This window comes from Nicotiana tabacum, chromosome 18 (assembly GCF_000715075.1).
Source record: "Nicotiana tabacum cultivar K326 chromosome 18, ASM71507v2, whole genome shotgun sequence".
In the NCBI taxonomy this organism is placed as follows: Eukaryota; Viridiplantae; Streptophyta; class Magnoliopsida; order Solanales; family Solanaceae; genus Nicotiana; species Nicotiana tabacum.
In genome coordinates, this window is record NC_134097.1 from 144,110,825 (window position 1) to 144,132,922 (window position 22,098).

At 35.6% G+C, this 22,098-nt stretch overlaps 1 protein-coding gene across 2 annotated transcripts; it reads left to right on the forward strand.

Annotated features, from left to right (window-relative positions):
• Positions 1-14,066: 14,066 nt before the first annotated feature.
• On the forward strand, positions 14,067-18,388 carry LOC107787956 (uncharacterized). 2 transcript variants are annotated; one of them, XM_016609579.2, is made up of 4 exons: positions 14,067-14,239; positions 15,597-16,335; positions 17,105-17,647; positions 18,132-18,388. In XM_016609579.2, the coding sequence occupies exons 1-4, from the start codon at positions 14,169-14,171 to the stop codon at positions 18,228-18,230; spliced, it is 1,452 nt and encodes a 483-aa protein (XP_016465065.1). In that variant the 5' UTR covers positions 14,067-14,168; the 3' UTR covers positions 18,231-18,388. The 2 variants fall into 2 exon arrangements, with proteins under 2 accessions (XP_016465065.1, XP_016465064.1); XM_016609578.2 differs by lacking the exon at positions 14,067-14,239 and having other exon boundaries at positions 15,178-16,335.
• The last annotated feature ends 3,710 nt before the right edge of the window (positions 18,389-22,098 follow it).

Below are 22,098 nucleotides of genomic sequence, written 5' to 3' on the forward strand. Positions count from 1 at the left end.
GCCCCCATTCTCCTTGGCCATCTGAAGCTTGATAGGGTGAGCGAGTCCATCAATAAACCTCATAAACCCCTCTCTCTCTCAATAGGAAGAAAAATAAGAGCATGATGGGATAAATCCATAAAATAGGTCTCGTACTGATTAACAGTCATACTACCCTACTAGAGATGCTTGAACTGCCGGTGGTAATCCTCTTTTAGTGTGATAGAGAGGAACTCTCTAGGAAGAGCTAAGAGAATTGGTCCCAAGTAATAGCAGGCGACCCAACTGGTCTGGTCAATATATAATCTCTCCACCAACTCTTCACGGAAATCGTCATCTGAAACACAACAAAATCGATCCCATTGGTCTCAACTATCCCCATGTTCCATATCACCTCATGAAAACGATAAAGATAATCATATGGGTCCTTAGAAGGTGCACCATTGAAGTGAACTGGAAAGAGCTTGGTGAACTTGTCCGATCTCAATGAGCCCTCATAAGACATGGTGAGCCTGTCTAGCCTGTGACTCAATAATCTGCAGAGCTACCCAAGCTGGCGGGACTACTGGTGTATAATACCAGGGAGCCATCTACTCCGGAGTGTGGGTAGGGGGAGCCTGTGCTCCTCCCCTAGCCTGAAAGATGGCTGATGCCATCGAGAAGGTACTGATCTAGGCCATACTCCCCATAAGGCCCACCAAACGGACTAGTGCATCATGTAGTACTGGGGTGGTGATGAACCTCTCCAGGACCTGAGCTGGTTCGATAGGTACAGTTTGAGTTGGAACCTCCTCATCAAAATCCATTTGAGGCTCCACTCCTGGTGCTGCTGCTCGATCTCTAGGCTGAGCTCTGCCTCGGCCTCTGGCGCAATCTCGGCCTCGATCTCTGCCCCTAGTAGGAGATGCCACTGGGGCTTCGGTTGTCGTCCAGGTGAAGATGCAGTACGCGTTCTTGCTATATGTGGGAGGACAAAAATAGAAGATATCAATCAGTAGTGGTAGAATATAATCTCACGATAGAGAAGAATAGAAGTGAAATTTGTTACTAAACTTCATAGCCTCTGGAAGATAAGTACAAACGTCTCCGTACTAATCCTCCATACTCTATAAGCCTGCTCATGACTTGTGAGACCTAGGCAACCTAGTACTCTAATACTAACTTTTCACGACCCAAAATTCTCACATTCGGGACCGTGATGGCGCCTAACATTTCACTTGCTAGGCAAGCCAACGTTAGAAAATCTTAAAGCCAATTTTAATCAATTTTAATAAGTAAAATCAATTAAACTGAAATGAAACTAAAACTGAGTGCAGAATGAAATAAAACCAATAATATCTAAATACATCTCGAATCTGGAGTCACAAGTTCACTAGATTCTAGAATTTCTACATACATAGTTTGAAATAAGTACAACTGACTCGAATGATAAGAATAGTAAATGGGGGAAGGTGGAAGGGGACTTCAAGGTCTGTGGACGCCAACAGATTGTGATGACCCAAAAGGTCATCTTATGCTTTCGAACTTGATTCTGTGTTCTGAGGCCTTTACAATCTCATTTTTACCCTCCTCGATTTGCATGTGCAGTCCAGACGTGTTTCTGGAAAGATTTTATGTTGAAAGTTGATGAAAATAATAATTTTTGCCTTTAAAAGTTGATTTAGTTGACTTCGGTCAACGTTTTGCGTAAATAGACCCGGACTCATATTTTGACAGTCCCGGTGGGTCCGTATCAAAATATGGGACCTAGGCATATGCCCGGAATCGAATTCCGAGGTCCCTAGCTCACGATATGAATTTTTGACGATAATTAACAGTTTGAAAATTAAATGGTTTTAAGAATTTGGTTAATTTTGATCTCATTGGTATCAGGTTCGTATTTTAGTTTTGAAGTCTAGTACATGTTCATTATGATATTTAAGACTTGTTTGTGAAATTTGGTGAGAAACGAAATTGGTTGACGTGATTCGGACGTCCGGTTGTGAAAACAGAAATTTCAAAGTATTCTTGAGAATTTCATTTGATTTGGTGCTAAATTCGTAGTTCTAGGTGTTATTTTAGAGATTTGATCATACGAGCAAGTTTGTATGATGTTATAAGACTTGTGTGCATGTGTGGTTTGGAGCCCCGAGGGCTCGGGTGAGTTTCGGATAGGCTATGGAGTGAAAATGGGAATTTGAACACTAATGGTTTTTTGTTGCAGGCCTCTGATCTCGCATTTGTGAGATCAGGCATCGCAATTGTGAACTCTGCAGGTTCTGCATTTGCGAGCTTCTCATCTTAAATGTGAAGAGTATATGGGCCAGGCAGTCCTAAATTGACTTTCTTGCATTGACTTTTTAAAAAATTGAATTCCTTGCAATCGTGGGTAGTTACTAAGGCTTAAATTGAATCGATTGGTTGGTAATTTGCTAGATTCTATTGGTCCGGAGGCTTGTGTGAAGAGAAAAACGATGATTGAGCTTTGAGTTTGGCCGTTGGAGCGAGGTAAGTGTCGTGGTTACCTTTGCTTGTGGGATTGGGTATTATTTCCCTACTTGCTACGTGTTTGAATGTTGAGTACAACATATAGGTGAAGTGACGAGTACCTATATGTTGTCGAGTCATAGCATGTGAGTGAGTCTTATTCTTGTAAATGTTGTATTCTTGATCATATTGTTCATGTTTAGATTACTTATTCGATATGTCGAGCAATTTCTTACCATGTTTTACTGAATTTGGTATGAATTGAGTATTGACTCAAAGTTGAGGTTGGTATTGTGGAATTAAGTGTTGAAGTAAGACTTGTTGTTGTCATTTCTATCTCCTTATTATTGTTGTCCTTTGTTTTGGTGAGGGAGAGTGTTAAAGCACGAAGTGTGATGCCGTGCACGTTTCTATTATTTATTATGGCGAGGTTGAGTGATAAAGCACGAAGGGTGATGCCATGCACGTTTCTATTATCTTATCTAGTAAGGTTGAGAGTAAAAGCACGAAGGGTGATGTCAGGCACTTTCTTTTACTATGTTTACCCGTTTCTATCTGTTTAAGGTATATTGATTGTTCATGTTCTCAGTTCCGATGTAATTCTTTGTCTTGTAATCCCCTCAGCATGCCCCCTTCCCAATACTTATTGCCTTGTTGCTTTAGTTACTTTTATTACTGTATATGTATTGATAAGCTGCACAAGTTTGTTTAGGAGTGTCTTGTCCTAGCCTCGTCACTACTTTGCCGAGGTTAGACTCGACACTTACCAGTATATGGGGTTGGTTGTACTGATACTGCACTTTGCACTTTCTGTGCAGATTTCGGTACTGGATCGTGTTGACCCAAGTTGAGCTGCTGATTCAATCCTACATGAGACCCAAGGTAGATCTGCCGGCATTCGTAGACCCTGGAGTCCCCTTCTAGTTATTTCAGTTTACTGTATCTTTTAATTTGAAAACAATTGTACTTTCTTCCAGCCAGTATTTATAGTGACTCATAGAAGTTCATGAACTGTGACACTAGATTCTGAGTAGTTATGTATAATTACTTAGGTTATTACAAAATTCTGCACTCCTTTAATCTGTTTTGGTTTAATTGTTGTTATTTACTGAATTGGTTAAGGGTTAGCGTATTCAATCTCTAATTGTTGGCTTGCCTAATATCTGAAAAGTTAGGTGCCATCACGGTCGACGGTGGGAAATATGGGTTGTGACACAGATCTATCTCGAGTCTCCAAAAGAAAAATCCGAGCTGAAATGCCTCATGGACAACTGGGAGAGACCAGTACCAAAATTTGCACAAGAAGTGCAGAGTGTAGTATGAGTACAACCGACCTAATGGACTCCGTAAGTGTCGAGTCTAACCTCGATGAGGTAGTGACGAGGATATGATAGGACACCCATGTAAATAAACCCGTACGGACAGAAATATACGAGCAACATAACAACAAATACGACAGTGCTGAGCCAGCCATCTTCGCAATTGCGACCAAGACAGGAACCTGGGTTCCTCGTAATTGTGAACCCTGACCTTGCAATTGCGAGATCAGAGACCTGCACCAGAACTGAAGCACACCAGTATTTTTCCTAAGTCCAAACTCACTCCATAGCCTATCCAAAACTTACCCGAGCAATCGAGGATCCAAACCAAACATGCACACAAGTCCAAAAATATCATACAAACTTGCTCGTGCGATCAAATCGCCATAATAACACCTAGAACTATGAATTGGATACCAAATCAAATGAAATTTTCAAAAAAAAAACTTTAGAATTGCTATTTTAACAATCGGATGTTTGAATCACGTCAAACTAACTCCATTTCTTACCGAATTTAGCAAATAAGTCATAAATATAGTAATGGACCTATATTGTTCCGAAACCAAAATACGAACCCGATATCAATAAAGTCAAATATTGGTCAAACCATCAAAGCCATTAAGCCTTTTAACTATCTAATTTCAACAAAAAGTGATAACTCGAGCTAGGGACCTCCGAATTCGATTCTGGATATACGTCCAAGTCCCAAATCACAATACAGACCCACCAGAATCGTCAAAATACAGATCTAGTCTATTTTCTCAAAATGTTTGACCGAAGTTAACTCAAATGGATATTTAAGACAAAATTTCATATTTTATCAATTTTTAACATAAAAGCTTTCCGAAAAAATACCCCAACTGCGCACGTAAATTGGGGAAGGCTTAAAGAAGCTATTGGAGGTTTCGAAACACAGATTTAAGGTTTAAAACTCTAAATGACCTATCAGATCATCACATTGGCATTAACCAGTCCATTCAAACTAATTTTGCTTTTTTAATACTGAAAACAGTTTAAAACTCTTTTGTGATGATTTTGATATAAACCTTCCCAAGGCTATTATTCTTCCTGTTAATCTCTACACTTCTTTTTTGCTTGTGAGTATATCTAGTATTTCCTCGATAGCTTTGATCTGTGCAGGATTCACTTCAATACATCTATTAGAAACGAGAAATCTTAAAAACTTACCTGAAGCCATGCCAAAAGTGCATTTTTCTGGATTTAGCTTCATATTGTATTTGCGGAGAATCTCGAAAGTGTCTGACTAGTGTTGAAAATGATCTCATGATCTCATGCCTGTGCAAACTTGATCAGCATATCGTCAATGTAGACTTCCATAGTTTTTCCCAGATGTTCTTGAAACATTTTATTCACCAATCTTTGATACGTGGCTCCAGCATTTTTTAAACTAAATGGCATGACTTTATAACAGTAAGTACCCCTGTCTGTAATCAACGAAGTTTCTTATTCATCTAGAGGGTCCATATTAATTTGGTTATAACCTGAATATACATCTAAAAAACTTAACAGCTCATGTCATGCGATAGAATCAATTAAATGATCTATATGTGGTAAAGGAAATGAACCTTTAGGACAAGCCTTACTCAAATCAGTATAGTCTACAGAAACCCACCATTTTCCATTCTTTTTTGGTACTACCACAATATTAGCTAACCAGTTAGGGTACTTTACCTCGTATCGACCCGATTTTTAAAAGTTTTTGTACCTCATCTTGGATTACTTGATTTTTGAATGATCCATATTTCCTGTTCTTTTACTTGACAGGTGGATATGATGGGTCATTATTCAATTTGTGGGTCATCACCTCTGGTGGTATACCTGTCACATCTGAGTGCGAACAAGCAAAGCAATCTGCGTTAGCTCTTAAAAATTCAATTAACTTACATTTCATTTCTAGGCTTAGATTTGCTTCGATGTAAGCTTTTCTGTCTGGCCAGTGTATGAATAGTACTACAGCTTTGAGTTCTTCAGTTGTCTTAATGTTCTCATTTTCTTCTGGATCTTAAATAACATCGGGTCTTGAATTAACATCAGTCTGACCTAGAATGCCTTCAGTTGAGGTCTCTATCACGATGTCCTCAACTGAATTCTGTAGTTGCTATTTCTAATTTGCAACATCGGTTACCGTGCTTGCAACCACCACTGAATTGACACTTCTAAAAGCCTACAGATCTCCACAGATTTGACGAATTCTCCACTGTGATGGAAATTTAATAACTTGATGCAATGTGGATGGTACGACATCCATATCGTAAATCCATGATTTTCTCAAAATTATATTGCAAGCCATGTCTGCATCTATCACCGGGAACTTTGTATCCATGGTAACCCTTTCTGCAAACGTGGTAAGTACTACTTCTCCTTTTGTAATAATGCTTGAATTATCAAACCCAGACAAAGACCGTGCCTTTGATATGACCTTGTTGTTAGCTTGCATTTCATTAACCACCATTAGTAAAATGATAATTCACGGAACTACCTGGGTCAATCAAAACTCGTTTTACGCTAGTATCGCGTGCAAGTAGAGATATTACGAGTGCATCATTGGTGAGGAATCATCAAGTCGTCTGCATCTTCATCATCAAATGTTTTTTATGTCACCATCTAAGACCTGGTAAACTCGCTTTCCGTGAGTAACCATGACATTTAACGTCTTTTTTGTAGCTGTATATGTTACTCCATTGACCTTGTCTCCCCTAGTAATTACGTTGACTATTCTTTTTGGTGATGGAGGTTTCGGGGGTTCCTGCCTGTTTTTCATATATGATTGTCTTCCTTTCTCACTGAACAAATCAGTGAGATAACTTACTTCAACAAATGTTCGACTTCTCCTTGAAGAAGTCTAAATCTCCAGTTCTATGGTCATGATCATTATGAAACTCGCACCAGAAATCTGGATTTCTTTTGCTTGGATCTGACCTTATTTCTTTAGGCCACCGCACCTTATCCCCCATACCTCTTAAAACAGCTACTAGTTCGGATGTGCTGATATTAAAGCTGTAATCTCCTATCCTTGCATGCGTATTGGAATCATTGCCTCGAGCATCCCATTCCTTTTTGAACCTAGATGAAGAACTCGTATTTTTTTTGCCTTGATATTGAATCGAATCATGCATTACTCGTATTTTTTTGCCTTGATATTGAATCGAATCTTGCATTCTATTATTTAGATCGAGAGTCTCACCCTGCAGGTCCCATGTACGATTCGTACCTGTTTTTTCTGGACCTTTTTGCCAATTCCGAACATCTCAATGTTGCTCTTTCATCGACCCTTGGTTGTGTGACCGTATCTTCTTCTATCCGTAACTTTATACTGTACCTATTGTATATATCATTCCAAGTTGTTCCTGGAAACTCTCGTAAACTTTCCTTTAGCCTTCTCGTGGTTTTTGAACTTTTCTTTTTCAAATTACTTGCGAATGCCATAGCTTCCCAGTTATCAGGTACTCGAGGTACCATCATCCTGTCCCACTGGAATCTATCTACGAATTCCCTAAGCAATTCTATGCTCCCTTGTTTCACCTTAAAGATGTACTCCATCCTTCTTTCAACTTTCTGAGCTCCCGAATATGCTTTTATAAATGAATATGCAAGCTCAGCAAAAGAATCAATAGAGTTTTCGGGTAAAAAAGAATACCATGTTAACTCTCCTTTTGTGAGAGTTTCACCAAACGTCTTAACCAAAATCAATTTGATTTCTTGCTTGGTTAAATCGTTGCCTTTCACGCTAGTAGTGAATGCAGTCACGTGATCCCGAGGGTCAGTTGTTCCATCATATTTTGGAATATCAGGTATTTTAAACTTTTTAGGAATTGGTAAGGGTGCTGCATTTGGCTTTCAGGGTTTTTGTGAATATTTGTCAATATCTACCCCTTTGATCATGAGTGGCACACCATGTATTTTCTCTATGCGATCGTTTTGCTCCTTTAATTGTTTCTATAAAGTTAGTACCAAACTTTGTAAATTAGAGTTATTTTGGTGTACCTGGCCCTCTATCATGTGATTTGCTAGGAATTTCTCCACTTCCAAAATTATCAAGCCCTGAGCGTGGGTTTTCTAAGGTTGTTGTATTGACAATTGGAGGAGTTTACGGTGCACTGGGCAATCCTCTAACAAAAGCTTGTAGTGCATTATTCACATATTCTGCAATCAATTGCTTTAGAGCGTCCTGCTCTACAGTTTTTTTGTCTCTTTGTTGATCATCGAAGCATGATGTAGACCTTTCAGGTGAACTTCCACGGGATTGCTAAGGGGTTCCCGTTGGAGATTGGTGTGGCGGAGTTCGATCTTGTGTGTTCAGCTGGTTATTGTCATTAACAGTTGACATAGTTGGTTGTCAGAAAGCAGAATTTGAAAAGTGAAAAGATTATCAGATTTCCAGCAACGGAACCAATTTGTTTAACCAAAAATAGATTTCTCGGTCAAAGTCTATATTTAGAAGAAAACGGGTTACTGATAACCAAAATTTACTTCACTTCCGCAATAATCCTTTAGAAAAATAATAAAAGTAATAGAGATAATTAACAAAGAGAAATAAGGAATGAATCGACAATCATTCCCTAAAATCAAGACCTAAAACTTTGATAAAGCAAAAAATTATAGAATGTATTTCAGTAGTAATCAAAACATGTTCTTACAAATAAAATTCTTTATTATTATATAAGAGCGTACAATCATAACGGTTTTCGCACTTAATTTGGATTCATTATGGGCATTAATTGTATTGATTGCCCATTACTATAATGACCATAACTGGCATATTTATAGCTATAGATTCCCTATAACTGCTTTAATTCCCTGTAACGATCCGACTGGTCTTTTTGAGCATTTGCTCTTTGCTAGGTTGTTTGAGAACATGAGTAGCTCTGTATGATATATTATGACTTATGTGAATCGTCGGTTTTGGTTTTTAGGTAATTCGCAATTGATTTGGAAGAATGATTTTTAGCGAGAAGCTTTAAATTTGAAAGATTTGACCAAACTTTGACTTTTTAGTATTTGACCTCAGATTGGATTTCTGATAGTTCCGTTAGCTCCTTTGGGTGATTTTGAACTTAGGAGCGTGTCCGGATTGTGATTTGGAGGTCCGTATTAGAATTTGGCTTGAAATAGTGAAAAGTTGGAATTTTGAAAAGTTTGGACGGGAGTGGAATTTTGATATCGGGGTCGGATTTTGATTCTGGAAGTTGGAGTAGGTCCATAATGTTAAATATGACTTTTTTGCAAAATGTGAGGTCAATCGGACGGGATTTGATAGGTTTCGGCATCGGTTGTGGAAGTTTGAAGTTTCAAGTTCATTGATTTTGGATTGAGGTGTGATTCGTCATTTCGATGTTGTTATGTGTGTTTTGAGGCCTCGTGTAAGTCCGTGTTATGTTATGGTACTCGTTGGTATATGGATGAGGTCCCGAGGGTCTCGAGCGTGTTTCGGATTGATTTCGGATCATTTACTTTCATGTTTCCACTACTGTGTTCTGTTGGTTTTCTGGTGTCTCAGTCCTTCATCGCGTTCGCATGGCAAGAGTCGCGAATGTGTAGTGTATTTTAATGGCAGTGACATTTTTTTCATCGCGTTCGCGAATATTGGTCTATGTTCTCGAAGAGTTGGGGCTAGTCTTCATCACGTTCGCATTCGCGTAGAGTTGAGCTGGGAGCTAGAGCTGAAGGATATTTCTTCATCGCGTTTGCGAGGCTCGTGCCGCGCTCGTATAGTTCTGTCTCCAGTGTGTATCGCATTTGCGAGGCCCGTACCGCGAATGCGTAGAGCATTTTAGTGGCTGATAATTTTTGTACATCGCGAACGCGATGGTTATCCCGCGTTCGCGAAAGAGGATGTCTCGGCAGAAGTATAAAGTACTCTATTTTGAGGGTTTCAACCATTTTCACATTTTTGGAGCTATGGAGCTTGGATTGAGGTGATTCTCGAAGCAATTTTCACCATATGAATTGGCGTAAGTATTTTCTACTCGGTTTTGGTTATATTCCATGAATCTATCTTCGATTTTGGCTTTTGGTTGATGAATTTTAAAGAGAAAATTGAGAGGTTTTGGCCTAAGCTTCATAATTTGAAATTTTGAGTTTTGAACATCGATTTGGAGTCGGAATTTAGTAAAACTTGTATGGTTGGACTCATAATTGAATGGTTGTCGGATTTTATGAGTTTTATCGGGTTTTGAGGTGTGGGTACGCGTATAATTTTTGGCCGAATTTGGGATTTGATGTAGGATTCTATCTTTATCATTTGTAATTATTTTTTGGGATTTATCTGATGTATTTGAGTTGGTTTTGGATAGTTGTGAGCCGTTCGGAGGTCACTACGTGCGTGATGACATTTTTGGAGCATCGCTTGGCTTGCTCGGTGTTGGAATTGGCTTGTTCAAGATAAGTAAATCTTCTAAACTTAGTGTTGAGGGCATGAAACCTCAAATTACGTGTTGTGTGATCGGTATTAAGGTGGCACACACGCTAGGTGACAGGCGTGTGAGCGTGCACCCTGTGAATTGTGACTCCATTATTTCTATGGCACCGTATAGTGGCACTACTTTGTTGATATCTGTATTTTCACCATGTGATAAAGTAACCGAACTATCAATCATGCTAGATATCATGTTTAGGTTTTATGTTGATATTGTTAGGACCCATAACGGTCGTTGCTTGCTGTCATCTCACTGATTTCATTGATATTTTGTACTCAGTCATATTTATGCATTCATATCATATATTAGTCTCAGTTGTTATTTATTGATACATCATATGATTGTCCTGGATTAGCTTTCATGACATTGTGAGCCCGTGGGTGAGACTGGAGAGATTGATGACTGAGTCAGGCCGAGAGCATGATTATGAGTGATAGTTATAGGATCGGGATACGTTCGAGAAAACTCTACTTGAATCCATTTAATTCTTTTTACCGACAAACCTGTGCTCGAAAATCACAATATTTTGAGCAAGGGTTTTTATGGTCCAAGTGTATCTTGTCTTTACTACGAATTATTTTCCTTGGTTAACAATAATTGTAGTTTTTTCAATATTTGCGGGTTCCTTAATTTTCTTTCCCGCCGCAGCAGTTATACTGATTTATGATAGCGCTTGGACTGAAAGAGCCCCTCCGAAGTCTGTACACACCCCTAGTGAGCGCGGATGATATTATTGAGGGATGAATTTCCCTGGACATGGATTTGTCAGAAGTACTTGATATCCGGAGATGGATTTCTCCACAGGGTTGGACTGCCCTTTTTTCTCGGTACTGGATGACTTATAATCAGTGTTGTATATGTTCTAGGATGGATTTTCCTGGGCCGTATATGCCATATACAATATCGAGTGGTTGATCATGATGAGTGGAAAGTGTGAGACATTAAGATTGCGTACTCTGAGAGTGTGAGTACATGATTCATCTCTAAGATACATGGCATTGGCATGCATATATGACATACATGCATAGAGACACATTTTTCTCATGTTGTATGGTATCACGTCATTCATGACTTTTACGCACATTGATATGTGGTCATAGGAGGTATCTCATACTTGCTATCTGGAAAGAAAATGAAACATCTTATTTATTGTGAAAAGGATTTTTAGAAAGATTTACAGTTTTCAAACTATCTCATATTTTATGGCAATGTCGGTAGAGAATTTAAGTTTTCACTGATATTCTTGAAAAACGAAACTATTTTCGAAAAAACTGTGATAGAAAGCTGAGCATTTTATTTCTGAGTTACTTCCTTATTTATATGCTCTAAGTTGCTATGAACTGCTGTTAGTTATTGGTGTTGGACCCGACCTATGTTTCAGCTCGTCACTACTTTCAACCTAAGATTAGGTTTGTTACTTATTGAGTACATGGGGTCGGTTGTATTCATACTACATTTCCTGCACATTGCGTGCAGATTTCAGATGCCGATGTTGCTGTGTTCGACAGAAACTGGATTGAAAGATGTACCTGCGCCCCGTTGCAGCTGCCTCTTGTTCTTGGCAGCCTTAGATTTTAAAACTCTGTTTATGTACTTTTCAAACAGAAGGTGTATTTAGTTCATCTCAGCTTTGTAAACTCTATTCTTAGAAGCTCATGATTTGTACTATCAGTCCTTGGGAAAAATTTATAAGATTTAGATAATTCTCTTGTTTAAACTATCTTATTGATTATTATTGGAATTAGATAGTATAGTTGGCTTACCTAGCGGGTTGGGTTAGGTGCCATCACGATTAGTGGATTTTGGATCGTGACATTCTCCTTCCTTATTTACTTCTGGTTCATGTATCTTCCCTTATTTTAACCTTTATTTATTTCGTCCATGCCCCCTCTTTGACAACTGTTAGGCCTGGTCCTCTTCTCTGTGCTGTCTCATGGGTGTTTCTCCCGCACCTTCCTTGCATTCTTAATTAAATTAATTGAGAGTGCCACTTGTTGCTATACTGTTGTTCCTCGCGTCATGCTTCGTCAACTTACTAATATTCCACGTGTCATGGTTTTATTTTCACCAATACAAAAGTGATCATTCAATCCATTATTTAAATCTAATAAATATGGAGCACTTTATATTTAACTAAATATTACATCCCATATGAAAATCACAAATATTTCTTGATATTTTTTAAAGAAAAATCTATAAAAGTCTTAAAAGTATATATAAAAATTATATATTTATATGTCGGTTTGGTTCATTTTTTTTTACTCAATACCTAAATCAAACCAAATATAATCAATTTTTTTAATCGGTTTGATTTGACTTTTCGATTTGGTATGGTTTTTCTGATTCGATTGGACACCCCTAATGCTCATTGGGTTGTTTTCTTTACTAATTTTGGAAAGGGAGTTAGTTGAGATAATAACAAGGGAACCGGAGACTAATTGGTTCATCACAAGGCTACAAACCTAATTAATTTCTGTTAATCATGTATTAAATTAATTACAATGGGATTTGGGAAGGGATTCTCAGATCCTTATATTGCGCCGTGGTTAGGAAAGAGGTGCCTTTAATACGCCAACCTAGATGTACAACTTACACTAATTTATTCTGCATTTTTTTATTTATCCCAAATTATTCCTTTTTTGCAACTTGCAATAATTCGATAGAATACAGTTTATTTATTACTTTTCGTCATAATCTTTGGCACATTGGAAAACCTAAATAAATTCTTTAGTATCTTTCGCAAGTTACATAGCTTAATAGCCTGTTTGGCCAAGCTTATTTTTGGCAAGCTTATTTTTGGCCAAAAATGTTTTTTTGGGCCAAAAACACTTTTGGTGTTTGGCCAAGCTTATGGAAAGAAAAAAGTGTTTTTGAGGAAAAGCAAAAGCAGTTTTGGAGAAGCAGAAAAAAGTAGGTTCTCTCCAAAAGCACTTTTTTGAGAAGCACTTTTGAGAAAAATACACTTAGAAACAGTTTTTTAAAGCTTGGCCAAACACTAATTGCTACTCAGAAGTGCTTTTCAAATTAATTAGCCAAACACAAACTGCTTCTCACCAAAAGTACTTTTAAGAAAAACACTTTTAAAAAAAAATATTTCTCAAAATAAGCAAATTTTTGCAACTTGGCCAAACGGGCTATAAGTTTGCTAGGAGAGTAAATACTAAATATCATATCCTTGGGCATATTTTCTCAGATTAAATACACTAAACTCCCACCTAGCGACCTAAGGAGACCCTACTTGAAACATTCATCAACTTGACGTTTTGAACAACCAAGATGCCATTAGGATAATATCCTACTCCCCCATTCCAGTTTACCTGAACCTATTTTCTTTTTGGTCCGTTCCAAAAAGAATGACCATTTTCTAAATTTGAAAACGATTTAGCTTAAACTTTCAATTCTACCTTTAATGAGAAGCTTTATAACTACTCTAGACCTCATTTTGACTTGTTTAGGACCACAAATTCAAAAAGTCTTCACTTTTTCTTAAACTTCGTGTCCTGTCAAACAAGTTCATATAAATTGGAACGGATAGAGTACATTTTAACTTATGTGCGTTGATAATGTATTTTTTTTTGTTCAGTTGTATTGTTACTCTATATTTAAAAGCAATAAAAGTTCTAACCAAAATAGTCTAAATATAATAACATGACCAAGAACACACATTTTAAACGAACTTATTAATCATATATTACAAGAACAAAAATCAGAATTTTATCGACTATTAAGCGACAAAATTTGCTATTATCTCTTTAATTTATAGGATATTAGATCCGCCTCTAGTGCTAACCACACGATTACTAAGGTACATCCTTGGATTTCCATAACAAACTCTTGACTGAGTTAACGATTTGTGTCATATTCTTCTTCATTATGTGCAAAATTTAATCTTTTTTTTTTTCTTTCTTCAATTTATTTTTTCTTGCTCTAAAGTTCAGAAAGTTGAAGAAAATGATGGATTAATATCATGGCTTCGAACAATGCATTGAAATCATCTGTTCTGAAGATCGTTGGCTCCATTATATCGCTTCTTCCCCTGTCCGGTTACTCCCTCTCTTTTTAAAGCTTTATGATTTTCTTCTCTTTTTCTTAGAGTAAGACGGTGTACAATAGACCCTTGTGGTCCAGCCCTTCTCTGGATCCCACATATGGCGGGAGTTTAGTGCACCATGCTGCCCCTCCCCGCACCAGGCTGCCCCTCCCCTTTTTTCTTAGGGCAATACTAACAAAAACTAGAATTGGAATTTAGCCTCAACTTGATGACTATTGAATCTGTATGAAAATGATTTCTCTTATATTGTTATGTGGTTCCTCCTTTTAATTTATAGAACCACATATTTTGACCAATTCAAGGTGAAAAATGGGGTTGCTCCCTCGGTAAACTGGGATAAATTTGAACCAAAAAATCTCGATTCAAGATAAATTCGATGTTTGACTGAATAGGAAGTTTCAGAAAAAAGGATAAACTCTTTGCACGTACCAAAATTTTTCTTAGAACTTGTGGTTTTTTGACATGCCATGCCATTTTTATGACTGTAGAGCATGTCATTAAGGATAAAGTAGGAGTTTAAATTTAAAGAGTTTCTAAATATATAAAGGTGTCATTCTTTATAGAGACGAACCAGAGAAAGAGTATTATACAAAATTGAACAAATGGAATATTTCTTTTCATTAGTAGTAAATTAGGGCCACCCAGTACTTGATTTTTTTCTATTTGCCTAAGCTTTTGTGCTCAAAGTTATATGATATTTGTGCCGATAAGAGACAGTAAGTATCCAGTAAAATATAAAGGTGTGCGCAAACTGCCCTTATACCACCATTATAAAAATAAATAAAAAATAGTAAATCAGGGTGAGATTAGCAGCCACAATTAATAGGCTATTCCATAGGTGTGCTCTTGAAGGACTTAAACCAACAAAAATCTTAATTAATTATTTAATCTTAATTGTCACATGATTAGTCAATAAAATACTTCAAACACACTAAAGAAACTGATTGATTCTTTGCAACATGACAAATATACCTGTCAGTCAATAATACTTTGAACACAGAAGAAATTTATTGTTACACAAATAGCTGATCAAATTTAGTGTTTACTTTTTTTTTAGTCGGTTTGCATAAATTGTATATTAAACCGTTACACACATATTATTCATATATTATACATTCGGCGACTATTTTTAATCTAATAGATTAAGTGAACGACTATTTAGGCTAATTCTTCAATTTATTACTACTTTGCATTTTGGACTAAGCTACAGATATAAAAGTTCCTTCTTGCTTTTGCTCAAACAAACCAAACAATGTCATCTGCATTTGCTTCAAATTTCTTAAATACAATCAAAGAAAAACTTAGAGTTTCATTTGACAAGTTATTTCTTGCTATTCTTTGCAGAGTGGTGCTGATTTCAGGTGTTATTCTTTACTTTGCTTCAATTTTCCTTTTCAATGATTCCAATTGTTCATCTTCTGATCTCTTATATTCCTCAAGATCTAAAACCTCACAATTTGGTCATGATTCTAACCCTACAAACCTTAGCCATTTACTATTTGGACTTCTTGGTTCTGAAGAAGCATGGCATTATAGAAAAGAATATATTGAATCATGGTGGAGACCAAATAAAACGCGCGGTTATCTCTTTCTTGATGTAGCTCCAACGGGCGATGATCTTTTTCCATGGTCCTCGTCTTCCCCGCCTTATAGAGTATCCGATAACATAACAAAATTAATCCAAGAAACTAACCATGTCGCGCCAACTATGGCACGAATGGTACATGGAATAATGGAGGTGTTTAGAGAGGAACATGAAGGGGTGAGGTGGGTGGTAATGGGGGATGACGATTCAGTGTTTTTTGTGGATAATATGGTTGATGTTCTTGGGCAATATGATCACACGAAATATTACTATTTGGGGGGTCAATCAGAGTATCTTTTATCGAATTATTGGTACTCATTTAATCAAGCTTTTGGTGGAGCTGGATTTATTTTGAGTTATCCATTGGCAAAAGCAATGTCTAAGTATATTGAAAGTTGTTTGAGGAGATATCCATTCTTGAGATCTGCTGATCAAATTACTATGGTTTGCATATCTGATGTTGGTGTCAATCTTACTCCTCTTAAAGGTAGCCACCAGGTAAATTTTCTTTCTCAAATACTAAAGTTATTATTATCACAAAAATATTGATTAATTGCCAAACTAGTATAAGGGGAGCCTTTGTGTAACCGGTAAAGTTGCTGCCATGTAACCAGGAGGTAGGTCACTTGTTCGAGCCGTGGAAACAGCCTCTTGCAGAAATGCAGGGTAAGGCTGTGTATAATAGACCCTTATGGTTCGATCCTTCCACGGATTCCACGCATAGCGGGAGCTAGTATTTGCAAACACTAAAATATTATTTATGGCCAAATGGTTAGATATAATCTAGGCTTAGCTGGTATGGATTACACTCTTGTAGTCTATACTAGCAGTGGTGGACGCACGTGGTGGCAAGCGGGTTCAACTGAACCCGCTTCATAAAAAAATAATACTGTGTATATGTATAAATTATGATTAAAGTTGCATAAATTTTGTATAAATATTTTATTTGAACCCACTTGACAACTACTATTTTACGATTAAAGTTATGTACTTCTAAGATTGAACCCGCTTGCACAAGATCCTGGGTCCGCAACTATATACCGAACCCCACGTATATAATAGACCATTGTGGTCCAACCCTTCCCTGGACCCCACGCATAACGGGAGCTTAATGCACTGTGCTGCTTTTTTTTTTAAGCTAGTATATGCAAACACTAAAATATTATTTATGGCCAAATAGTTGGATATTTTCTAGTCTTAGCCGATATAGACTATATTCGTTCTGAATTTACTGACTCTAAATTTATATATTTATCTCTACTTGTAGATAGATTTGCGCGGTGATATATCGGGTTTGTTATCATCCCATCCAAAAGCTCCATTGATGTCTCTTCACCATCTAGATGCTGCAAACCCCATCTTTCCTTCAATGGAAAGACTTCAATCTGTACACCACCTTATGAATGCGGCAAAATTCGATCAATCTCGCATGTTACAACAAGTTATCTGCTACAACAGGCCGAATAACTGGTCATTTTCTATATCATGGGGTTACTCAATACATATTTATGAGAACATTTTGCCTAGGAGCCATTTACAAATCCCTATTGAAACATTTAAACCATGGGGAGTTACACCTAAAGATCCTCCATATTACTTGTTAAATACAAGGTTGCCTACAAATGATTCATGTCAAGCTCCTCATGTTTTTTTCCTAGAATCTGCAGAGAAATCGACGAAAAATGAAATTCTTACTATGTTTTCGCGGTCATTGCCTCGAGGATTGCCAGCTTGTTCATACAGTGGTAGCCATTCTGCAGATCAGATCTCCCAGATTGAAGTTTACTCCTCAAGAAGAAAGCGAATAGATGTAAGTTCTTTATCATCTGTTTAATTTGAAATAGTTTAAGTTTTTTTGCACTAATTCTTTACATTATCAGGTTAAGTTGACGCACTAAAATACCTAATAAAATCATTTTAAAAAGTTTGAATAATAACCTACTATAACTAGTTAAATGTCACTCATAATATATATTCTAAATCATATTGAGATACAATGTTTGCGTTTACTTTTGTATCAAAAGATTTTATAGATTGCCTTGTTATGTCAACTTAAATGCAAATATACATATATTTGTACGATCCAAACCATACAAACTCTTGTAAAACTTTTACTTTTTTTTTTTAATTATTCCCCTCCCCTTTGTTAGAGTTATTGCACCTTTGGTGACTCGAACTCATGACACTACAGTTGTAGGCGGGAATGATGACCATCTGAGCAATTAGGTATGGTAAAACTACAAAATTTAAAAAATAAAATATTTAATGCTCTACTTTTTATTTTTTTATTTCAGATGGATAGATGCGAGTGTTGTGATGTGACACACAACATTGGAACAAACAAGGCAAAGATTAAACTCAGGGAATGTCATATGGATGAGATAATTGCTTAGTGAAATATTATAATCCTTATTTTTTTTTCCTTTTTCGGGTTTAGATAGTTATTATATTTCTTTTTGGATCAATCAATTTTGATTGCTTTGTGCATACCATCATTGATGTATTTATGTTATTCCATTCATTTTATTAAAATTTCCAATTTGGCTTTTCAGAGTTATTGAAAGATTAACTGAGTGAAATTATTCTTTAATAAATATTGAGCTTTGACATTTTCCTTATCAGTTTTATAGAAGAAACAAAACTGAGGGGTTTTGGCATGGCATAACAATATATTCATATAATTGGCAAAAAAATAGCTCTAGTAATAGATATTGACGTCAAATAGCCAATAAATGTATATCACAATAATAATATGTATATCACAACTTTTTTCTTCTTCTTTGTCTATATCAACATGTATATTAAAATTTTATTTTCATTCTTTGTATATAAATAATATTATTCTTTGTATATCAATAATATAAAATTATATATATAGTTATTGCTGCCTTGATATTAATGTATATCACAATAAAAATATTATATTATTTGTATATCACAGTGTATAGCACATCGGACATGTGTATACCAAAATACATATCATAAGTTTATTTTTCTTCTTTATGTATATCAAAAATTAATTTTCTTTGTATACCGAAATATTATTTACTCCCACAATTATATTTATATTTTAGAACTTGCTTAAACATGCTATATCAAAAATTTATTTTTCATTTTTGATCAACAATTAATAATTATATTATTTGTATATCACTGTGTATAACATAATAATAATGTATATATCAAAAATATTTATTAAAATTTTATTTTCTTTCTTTGTATAACACATTTCAAATTGAAAACTCAAGTTTAAGATGACTCCACATGTGTATCCCCTATTGTAACCCGTGTATATCCCAATGTATATCAGTGATATCTCATGTATATTATGTGTAATATGTATATATCCATAAAAATTTGTGTAATATAACGATATACAATGTGATATACATGGGCGTCCATAGAAAACTGTGTTGTATATAGGATATACAACGTGATATACACATGTCGCAGTTGGATTTTTAGGTCTGATTTTTTTACCTGAAACCAGTCTAAATCACTTATAATCTTGCCCAAATTTTGTATATAGCTTCGTTTAGGTATTTTCATCCAATTTCAATCGCACACACTCATTCAATCCAACCAAAAAGGAAGAGAGAAGAAAAACAAAGTTGAAATATATTTTTTCTCTCTTAATTTTTGCTAATCTTGCTCAAATTTTATATATTATTTTTATATTTTAGAACTTGCTTAAACATGCTATAACAAAAATTTATTTTTCTTTTTTGATCAATAATTAATAATTATATTATTTGTATAACACTGTATATAACATAATAATAATGTGTATATCAAAAATATTTATTAAAATTTTATTTTCTTCTTTATATAACACATTTCAAATTGAAAACTCAAGTTCAAGATGACTCCACATGTGTATCCCCTATTGTAACCCGTGTATATCTCTATGTACATCAGTGATATTTCATGTATATTATGTGTATCTGTGTATATCCATGAAATTTTGTGTTATATATACGATATACAATGTGATATACATGGGCGTCCATAGAAAATTGTGTTGTATATATGATATACAAAGTGATATACACAGACGTCCTTAAAAACTTGTGTGTGATATACACTGATGTACACGATATGCAACGTGATATACACATGTCGCAGTTGGATTTTTAGGTCCGATTTGTTTACATGAAACCAGTCCAAATCACTTCTAATCTTGCTCAAATTTTGTATATAGCCTCGTTTAGGTATTTTCATCCAATTTCAATCACACACACTCATTCAATCCAACCAAAAAGGAAGAGAGAAGAAAAACAAAGTTGAAATATATTTTTTCTCTCTTAATTTTTGCTAATCTTGCTCAAATTTTGTATATAGCCTCGTTTAGGTATTTTTCAACCAATTTCAATCGCACCCACTCATTCAATCCAACCAAAAAAAGGAAAAGAGAAGAAAAACAAAGTTGAAATATATTTTTCCGCTCTTAGTTTTTGCTTCTGATTTTCTCTGATTTGAGATCAACCTTACCTTTTCATCACACTGATTTTTTTAGAATAATTTGCAAGATTTTTTGCTAAACTATGAGAGCAAAAGAAAAGAGATAGAAAAAGAAATACAAAGAGAGAAAGGGGGAGGGAAGCCAAAATAAGCGTGTAGCTATTTTTTAGAGAATATAAAAGAGTGTTTTTTTTAAGATTTGGCTATATAATGCAAATTGTTTGGGGTTATCTTTGCCAAATCTAATATAAGGCTAAAACATTGCCAATTCCTGTTATGTGTTGTTATAGGATGCCAATTTTTGTATTGAAAATACTCAACCATAAGGCCTTGTTTGCGACCCATTGTATTTTTTTTTAGCCCGATCCGATTATTAAAGGCCCAATTGCTATTATGAAATTTCGCCAAGAAATTACAGAAATATGACACTTTTTGGATGTTCTTTAATTTTTGACCTCCGCTTGCCCCATAGAAGGTCAAAAATTAAAAGTAATGCCCATGGGGCAAGCGAGAGGCAATATTTATTAAATTTGAAGTTCTACTCATGTGGCAAGCAGGATAAAAATTTGACACTATCCACTTTGAGGGCTATTTGTGTATTTCACCTAATTTTCGCTAGGCAGCCTATTTGTACGTATCATTTAAGGCGTAGCCATCTTTTTAAAAAATTTGCATTTGTAGCCCGTTAAGGATTTTCAGAATTAAAATTACCATTGTTTCAAACTTGAGGAAGTGACTCTTGAATTTTAAATATGAAGATGAGTTTAAATTAAGTGGGTGTTGTGAGTGTTATTGGAAAAGCTTATTTTCTTCTTCCAAGAGCTCTTATATATAAGACCTAATGGAGTAATTAATCACCATTGAAGGCTTTAAGAAAAGCTTGAAGATAATAAAATGGGTTTCTTTAATTTGTTATTATTTTGATAATTGATTGATGTTTGCTCTATATTTTTTTAAGAGCAAATTTGAGTTTATTTGAAGTAAATTTGAGCGTTGAATTGAATTGTTAAAATTCGAAGAACAAATTATTATTTCTGAGCATAAATTTATTAACTTGAACTTCACTCATTCCTGAAGTTTACAAAAATGTCGAAAGTTTATACATAAGTGTATGAAATTCAGAACAAATTGTTGCAAGTTTGACCTTGGCAAGCCAAACTTCAGGAAAAAATACCGAAAAATGGGCCTTTGCAAACCAAACTTCAAATAAAAATGTTGGAATTGCTATCAAATTTCAGAACAATTTTTTAACTAAATTAATTCTAAAGTGGCTAAATTTATAAAATTTTATACATTATGATTTGGCTTAAATGGTGATTCCAAAATCGACTATTTGTGCACTTTGCCCATTTTGAAGGGCCCCTTCGGAGACATCCCATAAAATTGCTCTTCTGAAGGGGACATCATTAATTCTTAATACATGGAAAGTAATTATTCTGAACAGTTTTTCCTTGAAAGATGATATTATAAAATGGTTTATTGGTTAAAACTAGGTTTAATAGGCAAATTAATTCTCGAGAAAAACCGCAGATCCCTCGCGGCGCCGTAGCTAACGCCTAAATCCTCACAAACAATCATAAACCATTCAAAATAACTAATAATAGTTATTGATTTAAGTTGACTTCGGTCAATATTTTAAGTAAACGGACTCGGACCCGTGATTTAACGGTCCCGGAGGGTACGTAATAAAATATGGGACTTGGGCGTATGCCCGAAATTGAATTCTGAGGTCCCTAGCCCGAGAAATGAATTTTTGAAGAAAATTATTAAACTGAAAATATAATAGTTTCTGGAAATTGA

Coding starts and splice junctions, on each gene's coding strand:
- LOC107787956 (XM_016609578.2), top strand. CDS start 15,505: ATGTCATCTGCATTTGCTTCAAATTTCTTAAATACAATCAAAGAAAAA. Junction 16,336..17,104: donor CTCTTAAAGGTAGCCACCAG/GTAAATTTTCTT, acceptor CTCTACTTGTAG/ATAGATTTGCGCGGTGATAT. Junction 17,648..18,131: donor CAAGAAGAAAGCGAATAGAT/GTAAGTTCTTTA, acceptor TTTTTATTTCAG/ATGGATAGATGCGAGTGTTG.